The 15697-nt window shown below is 37.7% G+C and overlaps 2 protein-coding genes across 7 annotated transcripts; both read right to left on the bottom strand.

The window, feature by feature from the left end:
* Positions 1-410: 410 nt before the first annotated feature.
* On the bottom strand, positions 411-5410 carry ovol1a (ovo-like zinc finger 1a). 2 transcript variants are annotated; one of them, XM_057345545.1, is made up of 4 exons: positions 5149-5410; positions 1868-2100; positions 1371-1662; positions 411-1240 (listed from the first exon to the last, which is right to left on the bottom strand). In XM_057345545.1, the coding sequence occupies exons 1-4, from the start codon at positions 5267-5269 to the stop codon at positions 903-905; spliced, it is 984 nt and encodes a 327-aa protein (XP_057201528.1). In that variant the 5' UTR covers positions 5270-5410; the 3' UTR covers positions 411-902. The 2 variants fall into 2 exon arrangements, with proteins under 2 accessions (XP_057201528.1, XP_057201536.1); XM_057345553.1 differs by having other exon boundaries at positions 4857-5266.
* A 2131-nt stretch (positions 5411-7541) lies between these two features.
* LOC130561192 (zinc finger protein RFP) lies at positions 7542-15306 on the bottom strand. Of its 5 annotated transcripts, none has more exons than XM_057345369.1 (9): positions 15194-15304; positions 13646-13893; positions 12852-13520; positions 12347-12442; positions 10683-10916; positions 10430-10577; positions 10250-10294; positions 10112-10138; positions 7542-9700 (listed from the first exon to the last, which is right to left on the bottom strand). In XM_057345369.1, exons 2-9 carry the CDS (start codon positions 13736-13738, stop codon positions 9162-9164), a joined length of 1851 nt encoding a protein of 616 aa, XP_057201352.1. In that variant the 5' UTR covers positions 13739-13893; positions 15194-15304; the 3' UTR covers positions 7542-9161. The 5 variants fall into 5 exon arrangements, with proteins under 5 accessions (XP_057201352.1, XP_057201342.1, XP_057201361.1 ...); XM_057345359.1 differs by having other exon boundaries at positions 14500-15298; XM_057345378.1 differs by lacking the exon at positions 13646-13893 and having other exon boundaries at positions 15194-15306.
* Between the last annotated feature and the right edge of the window lie 391 nt (positions 15307-15697).

The following is a 15697-nucleotide window of genomic DNA, read 5'->3' as shown; positions in this document are numbered from 1 at the left end:
TTCATTATCTCTCATTCAAATTCTAAAACGCTTTATAACTGTTGATAATTCTTAAGTCCTGTGAATTATTTACTAATTATTAATGTGTATGTGCTATGATGAGGTGTTTAAGTGAATGAACTACACGTTTTTATTAAAACCATCAACAAAAAACATTTATTGCGAAGGTCTGTAGAAAATACACACACTCCATTTGATGATCACAAAAAAGCCACAGATCATCATGTAATTCTTCTAACAGTGATATAAAATTAAATATTACTGTTTTTTTTCATGTAAATACAAAAATTACAAAAACTTCATGCAACCCCCAAAAAAGTTACAACAAAGCTGTTACATTTGATGTTAAATGTATAAAACCTAGCAATAAAAAATTCAAACCTACCCAAAAATATAAAAGTTCAGTAAGATTAATTTAAAATGTTTTTAATGTGTGCAAGAATATATTACAGACCACAGTAATTATCAACAAAACATGTAATCCCCTTTAAGAAATCCCCTAGAGACCACAAAACATCTCTGAAATTTCATTTTCAGCCCCTGCAGAGTTCATATAGTATTATTTTTTTAGTGTTGAAAAGCTGCTACACATATATTTATTTCATGTCACATTAATTTGTGTCTCTCCTGAGTGGTGTTTAATATTACACGTTTTAATAAAATAATAATAATAATATGTAAACTGTATAAGTAGTGCATACTAAGCAGTAGACATTTTGTATTTTCACAGGCAAAAATGTAAACCTAATCTTAGTTTACTGTTATAAAAACAGTCAAACACATAACAGCTAAAAAATACCCATTTTGATGACTTCATTCCACCCTCTCTCACGTCTGTGCTCTGAATGAAACAATAAATCAGAATGTGTAAAAAAAGTATTCCTGTTTTATCATCCTTTTCTTTATTGCCCTCCTGAGCTTACATTATCATCACTGTTAAAGGAAAGAGGGGAACTGGGTTCAGACACCTCTTCTTTGCTAGTGTTCACTGCTGCCAAATTTCTCCGCGCCCCCTTGCCCCGCAATAGAGTACTGTTTGGATGTGCATTGTGAAGGTGGCGCAGCAGAGCATCTTGGGTAGGCACGGTATGGCCGCATTCTTCACAAACATACAGCTTGTTGCGACGCTCCTTGTACGCGTACTGCTGTGTGACACCATGAATCTTTTTCATGTGGGACTCCAAAGAGCAGCGCTGGGTAAAGGCCTTCTCACACAGATTACACTTATATGGACGAACACCTGCAGGAGGAAGATAAGAGTATATATGTTTTAAAAAGGTGACAAACAAGTTGCTCCTAAGTAACTAAAGTCCATCTAAATACTTTGTCAAAAATAAAAATAATACAATCAATTGTTATTCAAATTGTACCTGTGTGTGTGCGGACATGTCTCTTGAGATCGAAGGTGTCATTGAAGCCCTTTCCACAGAAATTACACAAGTGTCTCTTCTGCTCGCTGTGACATTTCAGGTGTCTATTTAGCATGCGCTGGAATTGAAAAACTTTTTGACACACCTGGCAAACATAGGTGGCACCACCCGCATGCACTGAAGATAACTTAGTGACAGACAGGGGGCAAGGTGTTACTATAGAAACAGGTGGACCTGTTGTTATAGCAGGAACAGAGGGTGGGGCCTCTATGGGAAGCTCACCTGTGGTCACCTGCAGCGAGATAAAGAGAGAAATAAAAAGACAGAATTATTGGCATTGTAAACATTCGGACTAGAAAAGTGATATGAGTTTAACTCCCCCACACACAAAAGTCCAGGAGTGAACACAACTGAATATGACTGCTTATGTCATGACTGCAGTAACTAGATCTTAGATCAACATGATGAAAGTAAACAACTTTTTCTAGAGGCCTCACCTTTATTTTAGTGCGGACATATGTATTGTTGTGTGAGCTTCGAATGTGTTCTGTCTCTGAACCTAGAACAGTGGAGGATGGGAGCTCAGCTGCAGGAACCACTGCACAGGGGTCATGTGTGAACATCTTGCTGTTTGTATACATGCTGTGCTCCTTGCGCATGGACAGGCAGAGGGCCACCTCTGCCGGACTGGCTTCCGTCTCCTCTTGGAGAGTAAGGGGAGACATTGAGGCTGTAGCAGAGACAAAGACAGCAATGATGTTTCAAATAAACTTCTGTTGTACTTTATTACATCATGTCAAATTGATTATTTTTAATTATCCATCCCAAAGAAAAAACTGAAACATTGTTTCAGAGTCATGCAAAGTGATATACATTTAAATTATTTGCATTACATAAGCCGCATGAAGCCATTTCAACAAGAACAGGTAGCCTTTAAAAAAATCCAGTTTCGCTGTTTAAAAAAACATTTCTTCTTTTTTAAACAAGTATGGATTACATCCTAGGTATTTTAAGATGAAAGATGTGATCGCAAGACAATCAGAAACTGGGTGTGTATGTGCCTCTTGAGGCAAAGGGGGACAGTTGTGCCTCTGGGCCAGGTGTGTGAGAATGTAAGTGTGAGTGGGTGGGTGGCTAGTGTGCATGAGTGTATTGTGCTGGGTTGAAGTCAAGCCACTCCTGTTACTGCTTTACCAGTTGGACCAGCTGGGCTAGAGGCACAGGCTTGAGCTCCCTTTATACAAACCTCCATGCAACACAATACATCAGATGGATAATCTGCAAATGTTTGCTGGTAAACTATCATGTTTATAACTGGTTCCTCGGTCCCATTCTGTGTCTTTTGAAGACATCATTCAGTCATAAGCAAAAACACTTAGTTGCATGGCACCTTATTTTTAAATTTCATATGGTCATTAACAGTTACAGCAGTAGTCTGAACAAAGAAACTGTTGATTCTGGTGTGGCACAATCTACTGGGTTGCAAATTAAAATGCAAATATCTGATGTGTGCTTTAGCTAACGGTAACATGCAACAATCTAGTAGCAGTCACAACCACCATATCGTCCAAATTTAGACTCATTCACTTTACTTAAAAAGATCACACTCTGTTTCATTTCAGGAAGAATTTGAAGGTAAATTGGGTAAGACTTTTTCTTTAATTTTTTTCTTTAACTTTTCACATAAGCAAAAAGTCAAATAAAAAAGTAGCAGTGATTCCTTCTTTTTTGCTTTGCTCTGCGGTTTGTCAACCCCTTCACAGTCAACCACTGTGCTTGTGTTTGCAGCTATCACCACAGACAATAACAGAAGGATGAGCAACAAAAAACACACGGACATTATTTTCAAAATAGACCACAAACAATTTTAGCATAAAATATGGTTGATTTGAGTGAAATGTATTCTAAAATATACTTAACATAAAGCACTATCATTTACTAATTTATATATAAGCTAGGCCAACATATACATTTGGTTTACTAATACATAAATTATTTATCTTAAATGGCTCAGTTTTTAAGCCTGTTTCTTTTCATAATAATGGCACGTTTCTTGGCGTCACACTGGGGCAACTGAACAACGGTTAATGATTGGGTTTAAACACGGGTCATAAAAATGGGTAGGCAACGTGGATAAATATACAACAATGCATGTGTTGCAGGTTTGTTCAACAGATATCGAAAAGTGAGGTGAAAGGTACACTGTGTGTGTGTGTTTGCCAAGGGTGTAGCGGGAAAAGGGAGCCAGCGCGGCGAAGCCCGTTATTTCCTTCACCGCTGTAAACATTAACCCAAAACCATATAATGAGCGACAAACTCGAGGACCGCGATGCGTTAAAACGGATGTTGCACTGGCTTAATGACACAAAAGAAAGAAAGAAAGAAAGAAAGAAAGAAAGAAAGAAAGAAAGAAAGAAAGAAAGAAAGAAAGAAAGAAGTGCATTTTTCGTTTATCAGGACTTTGTAGTGCAATTGTAGAAAACGAACTTATAGCTTACTGTTCAGGTGGCTTAGTAAAACTCCGAAACATCAACAAATGGCACAACAACATCTTGACATATAGCCACCTGTATGCATCAATGCTACATATGCCATTGTTTCAGGTTTGTTCAGTTTTTGCCCAGACGCATGAATATGCAAATCACAACACATACAAATCAAAATGGTTAAATAAGTTAAAGAAATAAATACATTTAAATAAACACACTTAAATAGATACATTAAATAAAATAATATCTTTCAAAATATGGTTCTACAGAAACCTTTGAAAATCAGTGTGTTGTAAAAAGCACTCTAGCAGACTGAGGAAAGGGGACTCATAATGAACAGGGTCTATTCCGTTAGGTGAAAGACCGTAATATGATCTGAGCAATCTGGTGTGCTCACAGAAAAAGTAAAAAAATAGGCATATACGAGGCAAAAATGCAACAGCAATGAATGATTAAATAAATGGCTACAAACTAATCACAATAACAATTGCTAAATTTATATAAAAAACGATCTAAAAAGTTACATTTTCCCTATAAAAAACTAAATAGTGCTATTTCTATTTTTTGTTATTCATCCTGAATGGCTTAAAACGACAAACGGTTTTTACACCGGCACCGCACTGTGTTGCAATGAGTTTTATGTTATAGCCTAATGAAGACAGTTGGGTCTGAAGGTCAACTAAACCTTAACACGCACTTTTTATAGGATTAAATACGTTTAGTTGTTCAGACATTTATAAAGAAATGTTGTTAATTTAGGCCAGTTCCATGTTTAATTTCATCTGATATAAAAAAGATCAGTGTAGTTGTATTCTCGAAAATCAGAGAAAAAACAACCTATATTTTATTTCGCAGCACTAGGCATACTCCTAAAATTTTTGCTTGACTAACGTTACCTGTGAATTAACTGTTGTGTTTGTTCTGACTGTGCCATTCGATGCATCCGTACCGTTATTCGGATTGTGATCCGAAAAAGGTTACTTTCTTATTTTCTCACCTGGAATATAAATGTCTCCTCGTTCATGATCTGGCAGATCACTCCAGGTCTTCTTGCCAGGTGAAATACTCGTTTTTTTCACTAGAAAAGCTCGTGGCATGGTGTAATCGCGAGGTCCTTCTACGCTATCTCAAAATTTAACTGTACTTTTGTGAAAACTGCTCAATAGCCTATATACAATTCAAACGCAAGGTCCTTTTTGATGTCTGCAGATGCGTATCCTTAAAAGTTCAAAAAATCAAAGCCGCTTCTTCACTGTATGTGCACTCTTTCTCACTCCTAACATTTGTACCTGCACAGGTTTCCGTGGAGTTTCCCACTATTGCCCGCTCCGGTTTACACCTTCCGCCGTCTTCCGCTATTCTAAGTTCGAGAAGTATTCCTTGGAAATTTGCCCAATAAAGTAAGCCCATGTGAGGCTAAATAACTTTGTCACGATGAATGGTGATGTTGAGGTCAGGTAAATAGTCCAAACTATTCAACCGACGGACAAGAAAACGAATTTCACAGGCTGATTGCAGCGCAGGTACACATTTCATGAGGAAACAGATAACAACGCGCATGCGTCTGAATATAACGGTGACAACAAACCCGACCTAGTCCAGCCTCTACGTCTTACCTGTCCAACCGGTTTTCTCCCTTTCCCCCCTCCCCTGCACAATTCCGCTTCAAGGTGGCACTGAAGTGAATGTAGAGGTAATAGCAGGATGGGAGTGACGGTTTAGAACTAAACGAACCAAAAATAACTCTCAAAACTGAATCTATGTGGTTAAGAGTTACAACGGCTAAATCGGGATAGGACCTGAAAGTCTTTTGATTAGGCTAATGTGTTTATCTCGGGAGTTACACCGTAAGATTTCTGTTAGAAAAGGACTGAAATTGTTTTTGCTTTAAATGCTTTCATTATTGTTTAAACAAGCTAATATACGCACAATATGGGAAAAGCAAGTGGTAGGCTAATATGATAATAACTCCATTAGGCCACTGTCAGCTGTGTCAATTTCAAATGCACACAGTTACTTGTTTTTCCTTAAGCCCTGAAAATAAACCTTAGGCCTACATTATGTAGTTACCATGAAACTTCTGAGACCTCCCCTCCTTTTCACACCTTATTTATGAGGCTTTCAAGGATGATAATCAAACATACACAAACAACTTAGGGTGTACAAAACAACAATTCATCCTAATGCTAATGAAACAATTAAGAAAGCACCCATAGTTTCTTGTTAGTTCACTACTTCAAAAGATTGAGCAGTTTCAAGTTATCAACCGAACAGTATCAACCGAAAAACAAGCTAACGTCTCCAAAATGTTCAGTCTGTTGTTCCGCACCTAAAGAATTCTTCCATGTTACGGATGCCACATTTTACACGAAGTATTCAGTTACGTGATTTCCTTTAATATGTCAGTATGTTAACTAATGACCCAGATTGAGAAAGCAGGGAGGGGGCACAATTTAAAAATGGAAAACAGGCTCAGAGGTGAAAAGAGCAAACAGACAGAACGATAAAAAGATGACGGCCCAATGAGAACGAGAAAAACAGTGATTGAAAAAAAGGAGTGTGTAGGTGTGCAGAATGACAGGTATGCTGTCTGGGCTGTTCGAGTGGTTGAGGCAGAACATTTGACTTACGTTTTTTATACTTCCTCATCAGCCTCTCCATCCTTCCCTCCCAGTAACTGCTCCATCAGAAATCATTATTAATTGTTATTATGAAAAATTTGCAACAATATGTCACAATACATTTGATGTGAATTAAATTTAAAACTGCTAGAATTGGATTTTAAGTATAAATCTAGATCAGTTCAGCCACAAGACAGAAGTTCAATGCACAAATTTTACTGTTACTACTATCAAGGACAAAGAGGCTGCCATGCAAGTGAACCTGGCAGGAGGACAAAAGTCAGTCAATTCACGCTTAACCTGACAGGCAGCCTACGACCATTTCTCTTTATTTGCCTCATCCCCCCCCAATTCTGTTACTCTCAAACTTGCTCAGAGCCTGCTTTGCTTCATTCAGTTCTTCACCGTAAGAATGACTGGCAGTGACTTTTGACTTAAGTTATGGTGTTTTTTCCATTGCTGGGTGGAGGTGTGACCAGATGTGCATCACTGTCACGGTATTTGTATGAAATTATTTTACCGTGTGTCACACCTCTTGACGACAATCAATTTGCGGTCTGAAAAGGGACTCTTGTATAACTCTTCTCACAGTTCCACATTCTAGAGTGTATTAGTGAGGAATGTTGCTTACTATTAAAAGATGATACTTGCAGTTACACTCTGCACATACGTGTTCTGTGTTTTGTTATGTCAGTCAAGAAGACTTGCTTAACTTGTAACACACGTGATTTCTGCAGCTCTGTCATTCTGGAACTTACAGGTCGATGCTCTTTTTGTCTTTTTCATTATCTGTTGAACGTTTACAGACACCACATTTGCTGACACTACATATTTTAACGTTGGACTATCAAATATTTAGAATTAGACATGATGTTGAAACGTTAGAAACAAAGGTTTTAGAATTACAAAAATAAACTGAAACATAATGCATACGGGTTAATTCAGGTAGAGCGGTTATACACACAATTTAAAGTCAGTTTTGGCATACTGAACATTTAAGCTATCACACATTCCTATTATTGCCCAAGAAAACACAGTTTATTGTAATTATTATAGTCTTTTATATTAAGTAGCCTAAGTGAAGTTAAAACATATGACAATGAATGAAACTGTAAAACATGAAATTAATAATGAAAAGGTACATACAAATCGAACCATTGTTGTGGGACAAAAATTATTAATACATTGAATACAATGTAGGCTATAAAATACGAAAAATATTTGACAAATTGGCAAAATAAAAATGTGACATCCTGCCCAAACATTTATAAAAAATAATGGTAAAAATACAGCTATTGGATAAACAAACAAGCATTCTGGAATACAAATAAAGTACATAATAAAGACTTTGTCTGAAAGCTTTATTATGTACTTTATTTGTATTCCAGAATGCTTATTTGTTTATCCAACAGCTATTACAAAAATATGACATTCGCGTTTTAATTAACAGGACAGAGTTCACAAAAAATTAATGCTTTAGAAAACAAGTGTTTGTGCAAATGGTACAAAACCAGATTCTGAGATGTAGGCCTGCCGAATCCTTTTCACAAGTCTTGTGTGACAGCCCCAGTCTCTGTTCTATATATAAATTGGTTAGATAAAGAAATATTTTCCTTGCCATCTTTGACAAGGAAGAAAAAGTAGGCCAAGTTTCGCCTTTAAAGTCACAAGCATGGATGTTTGTGATTTAGAAGAAAACCGTAGTAGGCCGTTTAAAACCTCCTGTTTGCGTTAGGAAAGCGCAGCGCTTCTTGTTGAACATTCCACCTTGTGGCGCCTTGAAGAAACGCAGCCTCCATTCAAAATTTCAGCCCCAAGGTATTTTATCTTCGACAGTTACTTTTGACAGGAACCAACAAGTACAGTGTACAGAGAGAAAATACCGTTAGGATTTGGTTTGGGAGTTACCGAGAGCCGTAAAAAAAAAAAAACGTAAAGACAGTTCATGTCGATTACAAATGCGTAACTTACAGACGAGTTTGTTGTAATGTGACGTAGGCTATAACAGCCTGGATTTTTATTGTGATTGATTAAAAAACAAGTAAAGACCATTTATTTAGCAGCTGTCAAGAATTAAGCAGCAATAAACCGTTTAATTAGCATGCGACTCTGGGCTACGTGTCTTGAATGATACACTTTTTTTTATTAATTCTCAAGGTCTTGAATGATACACGTCACGTGTAAAAAGAAGAGAAAGAGTGGAATGTAGTATAATAGGTTTAGCGGTCAGAGGAAAAGGAGGTGGGTAAAAGAAAGGGAGAAAATGTAGGCACTACTTGCAGTAACTTGCCATTTGCTATCTGAAATAATTGTTCATCATGCTCACAAGAGCACTCTCTACAGGTAAGGTGCAGTTTTAAAGAGTGGGAACTGGTAGGCTTAATGAAATATGAGAAAATTAGTTTATTTATTTTCTGTGTCTGACAGGAAGAGGGTATTGATACAATAGCATTTGTTGCTACGTTTACAAAAAAGTTTGTAATCTGGTTACAAGGATTATTTTGAAGCTGCGTTTGAGTGTGTGGTATGTTAATAGATTTTTAATATTAAAGCAGATTTGATAGTTTTTCCAGTGTTTTCACTTAAAATTGTGCAATAGGCTACTAAGCCAACAGACAAAAAAGCCTTAAACATTTCAGATCAGATGTTTGATCATAAAACTCTTCTTTATCTCTGTTCAGTCAAAAAAGGACAGGCGTAATCACCAGCGGAGCATCATTTTTGCCTGTTTTGTTGGTACAGGGACTGAAGAACGGATAAATAGTCTCAGAGAATTTATCCATGAAAGTGTAGATGTGTACTTTTGCGTCCACATTATAAAATGACACTTGACCTTTTTCATAGTCCACAAACACCCCTATCTTCTGCGGTTTCAGGCTGAGGGGTAGGGCAGTGGAATGTTCAGTCCTAAAAGCATAGTTGTTCTTGTCCCGCAAGCTAAGAAACCAGTAGCCGTTGCTGGGGCTAACCGTGATCTTACCCTTTCTGTTGATGGAATGAGTAGCCACCCCCAGGTCCCAGTCGGTTTTCCCACCCACCTCTACCTCCCAGTAGTGTCGACCACTAGAGAATCCCTCGTGTCCCAGTACACAGACCACACGGTCGAACCGTTCACGGTTGTTGGGAACTAGGTGGTGCCTTTCACCGCACCACACCTTCTTCCAGTCCTCTGATAAGATGAGGCGAGGATGGGCAGTGTTGGGGTCCAGGGTCACATCCACTGGTTGAAGGAGTCAAAGAAACTACATTTTCAATAGTTGTACGATTAAATAACTAAAACTGGACAACATGACCTGTTGTTGATGTGTATAATGTAAATAATAGAAGATTTAACAGAATATGCTAGATGACTATAGAATATATTTAAAATGGCAGTGTTAGATTTAAAATAATTCTAATAAGGTGTTTTATAGGTGTGGCTATTATTGTCATCACATACTAGCAGATGTAGAATCATTAAACCATTAGCTATCCATAGAAAACGTGTAGTTGAAAATCACCCCGGACATCCATAAACCACATGCATAATAGAGTAAACAAATCAATATGCCTTTTCCTTGAAGAAAAATATTTATGACTTTAGATATAAGAAAGGAGTTGTTGTCAACACTAAATATAAATGTATTCATACCTGCATACTCCTGTATTCTCTTTATTTCTGCAAAATATTGAAATAAGATGATTTATTCCAAAATAACTTTTTATACAAAATCCAAGAACTTAATAGATCATGGAAAAATAATGTATTGCTAACTGAGGGTAAACTTACTTGGGAGAGACTTCGTTGGTGATTGTTCAAGGGGCACTAAAAGGCCTAGAACAGAAAAAATACTGTAGTCAAGTACATGTGTTATTTAAAGCTGAAAGTGTTAGCAACGTGCATTAAATCTATGCATGCCACTAGATGGCGTTGTAGCTTAATGTTTCACAGTTGTCCACAAAAACCTACAGATAGCAGGTAGTTTCTGAAGTTCCTCCTTGAATCGTTCTAGTAGCTGACAGATAGAGGTGTAAACTGCTTTCGTTCCAAGGTTGGATGTTAATGAAACACCTGCCCAGTCTTTCATTGAGAGTGGCATACTGATATCAGAATAACTCTGTTAGAGAAAGTAATAATTGTTGTTTTAATTTATGAGGTTATGTTTGTAATGTCTTGCTTATTTCTTCAGTGGTGAGAAATTAACATATGACAGACTACAGACCTTTAGTCCAGTGTTGTAGTCTTTAATTTGGGCAACTTTACCCAGTGCAGCACTTCTCTTCCTTAACTGTGTGATCTCCTGCTCCAGTTCTTTGATCATCACCTCAGCCTGATGTTCTGCAGAGCAACAATTAATCTCAATCACCTCCAACAGCCCCGCCTGGCTGCACTCGATGGAGCTGATCAAAGCTCCAATAAACTGCATGCTGCGTTGCTTCTCGCGCTCGCCGAGCATCTTGAGTGGGAGGTGGAGGAAGAGTGAGTGAGACAAAAGGAAACGGAAAATGTTCAACATAAATACACTGACTAAAATTATAAACACAACACTTTTGTTTTTGCCCCCATTTTTTATGAGCTGAACTCAAAGATCTAAGACTTTTTCTATGTACACAAAAGGCCTATTTCTCTCAAATATTGTTCACAAATCTACCTAAATCTGTGTTAGTGAGAACTTCTCCTTTGCCGAGATAATCCATCCACCTCACAGGTGTGGCATATCAAGATGCTGATTAGACAGCATGATTATTGCACAGGTGTGCCTTAGGCTGGCCACAATAAAAGGCCACTCTAAAATGTGCAGTTTTATCACACAGCACAATGCCACAGATGTCGCAAGTTTTGAGGGAGCGTGCAATTGGCATGCTGACTGCAGGAATGTCCACCAGAGCTGTTGCCCATGAATTGAAAGTTAATTTCTCTACCATAAGCCGTCTCCAAAGGCGTTTCAGAGAATTTGTCAGTACATCCAACCGGCCTCACAACCGCAGACCACTTGTAACCACAACCACATCTTGCATGGCCAGCATACTCACTGGACATGTCACCCATTGAGAATGTTTGGGATACTCTGGATCGGCGTGTACGACAGCGTGTTCCAGTTCCTGCCAATATCCAGCAACTTCGCACAGCCATTGAAGAGGAGTGGACCAACATGTGTGGACCAACAACCTGATCAACTCTATGCGAAAGAGATGTGTTGCACTGCGTGAGGCAAATGGTGGTCACACCAGATACTGACTGGTTTTCGGACCCCCCAATACAGTAAAACTGCACATTTTAGAGTGGCCTTTCATTGTGGCCAGCCTAAGGCACACCTTTGCAATAATTATGCTGTCTAATCAGCATCTTGATATGCCACACCTGTGAGGTGGATGGATTATCTCGGCAAAGGAGAAGTGCTCACTAACACAGATTTAGACATTTGTGAACAATATCTGAGAGAAATAGTCCTTTTGTGTACATAGAAAAAGTCTTAGATCTTTGAGTTACGCTCATGAAAAATGGGGGCGAAAACAAAAGTGTTGCGTTTATAATTTTGATCATTATAGATGTCTTTCAGTATAAAAATCTGAAATCAAAAGTTTAGTGGTTAGTTAACCCAAATGCAATTTCTGTCCTTATTTACCACTTTCCTGTAGTTTCAAGCCCTTATGATTACTCATCAAACCCTACTCTTTTTTTCCATACAGTGAGTGTACAGTATATGGAGAATGAGAATGTCAGTCAACAAAACTCAGCCTAGCATTATTTAATCCATTATCCCAAGTCAGCTCAGCTGCTCCACAAAGCAATTTATACAAGTTTGGAACTTTTCCTGCAGCCCATTGAACATTTGTAATGAAATGTGTTTGGATGGTAAGAAAAAGCCAAGATACTATTGCTTACTTTAATTTCAGTCAGTGATTGTTTGATCTCCCCCACTTTCTGCAGTCTTTCTTTGGTCATCTCTTGTATCTCATTGTCTATGATACTAATTTTCATCTGTGTGTGAAAAAAAACAGACAACACTTTTCAGGCAACAATTTATGAAAATTATATATTTATATAATATTAAAAGTAAGGTTTTATATACTGAAACAATCATACTATGTACTATTCAAAAACATTTCAAAGGATGTGTGGCTTAATGTTTGCCTGACAGTAAAACAGCCGACTACAGTAGTACACTTGTACACTAAAACCTAACTAAACCGTACCTTTAACTGTTGAATCTTTTTACATGACATCTTGGTCAAGTGGTAGATTTAAAAAAAATTAAATCCCCAAGCTCTGAGATGACTTACAGTGTATACAAGTTTTATCAGCATGATTCCTGAGTATTAAACCCATGATTTAGGTGTTGTTAGCACAATTGTTGTAAAAAAAATCCTTATTCCTCATTTTTACTTACCTTATTACTTTGCCACTCTTTCTCAGCGCATGTTATTTTGTGTGATTTGTGTTCTGTTTGTCCACATTCCACACAAATACATTCCAGATCGGATCGACAGAACAGTTCCAGGTTTCGGTGGTGTTTTGGACAAAGAGGCAAATTCATAGCATTTTCAGCCCCACTCAGTGTAAACCTTCGCATGGAAACTTCTCTGGTTAAAACTGGTGACGGGGTGCCATCTGCACTATCTGCATTTGTTGTGACAGTTTGTGCAGGTCCTGTTTTATTTTGAGAGGTAAATTTCCGCTTCATGTCAGTAAAGCGATCACCTGGAAGATGGCCTGGTCTTTCTGTCTCATCCACTGACTCCTGTGGTCTTCCTTCTTCCTCAACTGCCCTACATCTGCCAACCCCCTTACAGGACCCTGTTTTGCTTGTCATCTGCTTGAACTGTTCGGTGATCTCACGGAGAGTTCGATTGATGTGGAGAGCGGGCTTTCTCTTGAAGTTCTGCTTGCAGAGGGGGCACTGGCAGTGCTTGGCTGAATCCCAGTATTTACCGATGCAGGCCATGCAGAAGCTGTGGCCGCACGGTGTAGATACTGGATTGTCGAACACATCTAAGCAGATGGAACACAGCAGTTGATCTTCGGACAGGAAACTACGTGAGAATGACATGGCAGAGAACTACAGGAGATGAGAGGACAGGAGTAAAGAGGTTAAAGGGCGTAATAGTTGAAGGCAAAGGTTAGAATGGTCTGATATGTTATGAACAATATTAGTAGTTATAAGAATTAAATCACAGAACTCACTAACAAGTACTGTCCCCTGCAAACTATATTTTCCCTGGTTGCATTCGCACTGGCATTAGGACCTCTAAAGTGATGTAAGTTGTCCAAAAGCATGTCATTCAAAAAAATGTAAACAACCGGAGGACGCCGTGATCAGAGCTGTGTTTTTGTTGTCTGTTGTGTGTTTTATCATAACGAAGGTGGAATGTTGCAATTAAAAGGAGGACAAGAGAAGAAATCTACTACAACAACATACAACATCATCGAGGCTGAGGAAGAAACACAATACAAAGATAAAAGCATCAGGCAAATACCGGTAACATTAGCTTCCCTTACAAAAATAAGTATGTTCAAGAATATTTTTGAACATAGTTTATGTAGCAAGTATACTAATATCAATTTACTAGTAGTAATCTTAAGTGGAATTCTATAATACTTGAAACTGAATTGTCCCACTTTTTAAATTATAAAAGTAAACTTTCAAGCAAGTGTAACTTTGAGTACACAATTAGTTTACATTTCCATAATGACCAAGACAATCTTCCATGAGCAGGAAAAATTAGTATAAGGTTTAAGACATTTTTTGGGGGCTTTATATAATGTAAAGTAAATTCCATTAGATCAGTCACAGAAACAAAAAAATAATAATTTTACAGAAAAAAACATAAACAACACTTCATTAAGAAAATTACTCCAAATGCCGTCTCACGCAAAGTATACTGGGAACTGGAAATCTCGCCCAGTTTTAACAATTTTATGTTAACACAAATGATTTGTTACAACTTGTTACATTGGTATTAATAGTCTGAGGTCATTTTAGGTATGTCTAAACAAGGTGCACTAAATAAGACAGATAAAGAAAATGGTGTTCAAACCTCAAAGCAACTCTTTCACACTGGAATGTGTCATGGTTCTGCCCCATCTTGTCTTGCTTTTCTTGATCTTGTGGCAGAGCCATGACAGAACCTCTTGTTTTATGTGGAGAGAGACAGTTTTGGCCTTCCATATACTCCCTCTCTCCGGTGTGGCGTCTCTGTGCCCGCCCTTTCCTCTCGTTATTGCTTGTTAATTAGTTCATGTCCTGCACCTGTCCCCTTCTTGATTTAGTCCCCTTTATATAGTCCTCATGTTTCATTGTCCTGTGCTGGTTCATTGTATTGTTGCGTGTTACGTTTAGTTACGTTAAATGTTTAACTTTAGTCTTGTTTAAGTGTAGTCATGTTTTATACCCTTTATACCCCAAGTTTATGTTTAAAACAAAATTGTTGTTAAATTAAATCTACAGTAAGTTACCGGCAAAACTACTGCAAATTTTTACAGTGTGGACATGCTATGTGAGTACTCAACAGTGCACTTTTTACGCTTCAGATCTGCTTCCTTCATTAGTTTCTTAGTTAGTAGTGTTTTTATGCTGTTACTCTTGTGAAGAAGCTTTGACTTTTTCCTCCAGAAATTATACAACAAAATCACATGCACAAATAAATGCAACCAATACTTCTGACATTATTTCGCCACCTTGTGTGTATATGCTATACGGAACACGTCAGAGTACAGAAATCTGTAAATTACCTCTGTAAGTTCTTCTTTTTTTATATTTGACTTTTGTTGTATCCAGATGATTCAGTAGTACAGATGTCCGAGTGAGAAAACCTTACACGTGCTTTGTTTTCAGTACACTGCTCTGCACCTCCCTTACTGTTCGCTCTCTCTTTCAAAATATACTGAGTTTAAACCTGCCAGACAAGATTCCATCAGAGATTCCATGCTTGATTATAATACGCCTTATAAGCAAGTTATGTTTAAATTAATCTTTTTTTCATGCTGGAACATTAGTTTATGTTGTCACATAGCTGACATTGATCTATTATGACAATACTGCTTACCTAAGATCATATATGTGGAGGAAATCAAAGATCTGCCATGCAAAACAACACTTCATTATGGAAAAATCTCAAGTAATTTCAAATGAGCAGAAAAACGGATGCATTTTGGAAGCCAGAACCAGATGGTAACACAAGGTTTATGGGTACATACTGTCTGCAAAGCAGCTTATCTGATCGATAGAATCACTTT

Source organism: Triplophysa rosa, linkage group LG1 (assembly GCF_024868665.1).
Source record: "Triplophysa rosa linkage group LG1, Trosa_1v2, whole genome shotgun sequence".
Classification (NCBI taxonomy): Eukaryota; Metazoa; Chordata; class Actinopteri; order Cypriniformes; family Nemacheilidae; genus Triplophysa; species Triplophysa rosa.
This window is presented reverse-complemented; position numbering and strand designations above follow the sequence as displayed.

Excerpts from the sequence above, each read along its gene's own strand:
- LOC130561192 (XM_057345369.1), bottom strand. The coding sequence starts at position 13,738 with ATGCTTTTGGACAACTTACATCACTTTAGAGGTCCTAATGCCAGTGCG. Across the intron at positions 10,578-10,682 it reads ACTACAACACTGGACTAAAG|AGTTATTCTGATATCAGTAT; the intron begins GTCTGTAGTCTG and ends TTTCTCTAACAG. Across the intron at positions 10,139-10,249 it reads ACCAACGAAGTCTCTCCCAA|AAATAAAGAGAATACAGGAG; the intron begins GTAAGTTTACCC and ends AATATTTTGCAG.
- ovol1a (XM_057345545.1), bottom strand. The coding sequence starts at position 5,269 with ATGGGCTTACTTTATTGGGCAAATTTCCAAGGAATACTTCTCGAACTT. Across the intron at positions 1,663-1,867 it reads ATGTCCGCACTAAAATAAAG|GTGACCACAGGTGAGCTTCC; the intron begins GTGAGGCCTCTA and ends ATCTCGCTGCAG. Across the intron at positions 1,241-1,370 it reads ACATGTCCGCACACACACAG|GTGTTCGTCCATATAAGTGT; the intron begins GTACAATTTGAA and ends TTCCTCCTGCAG.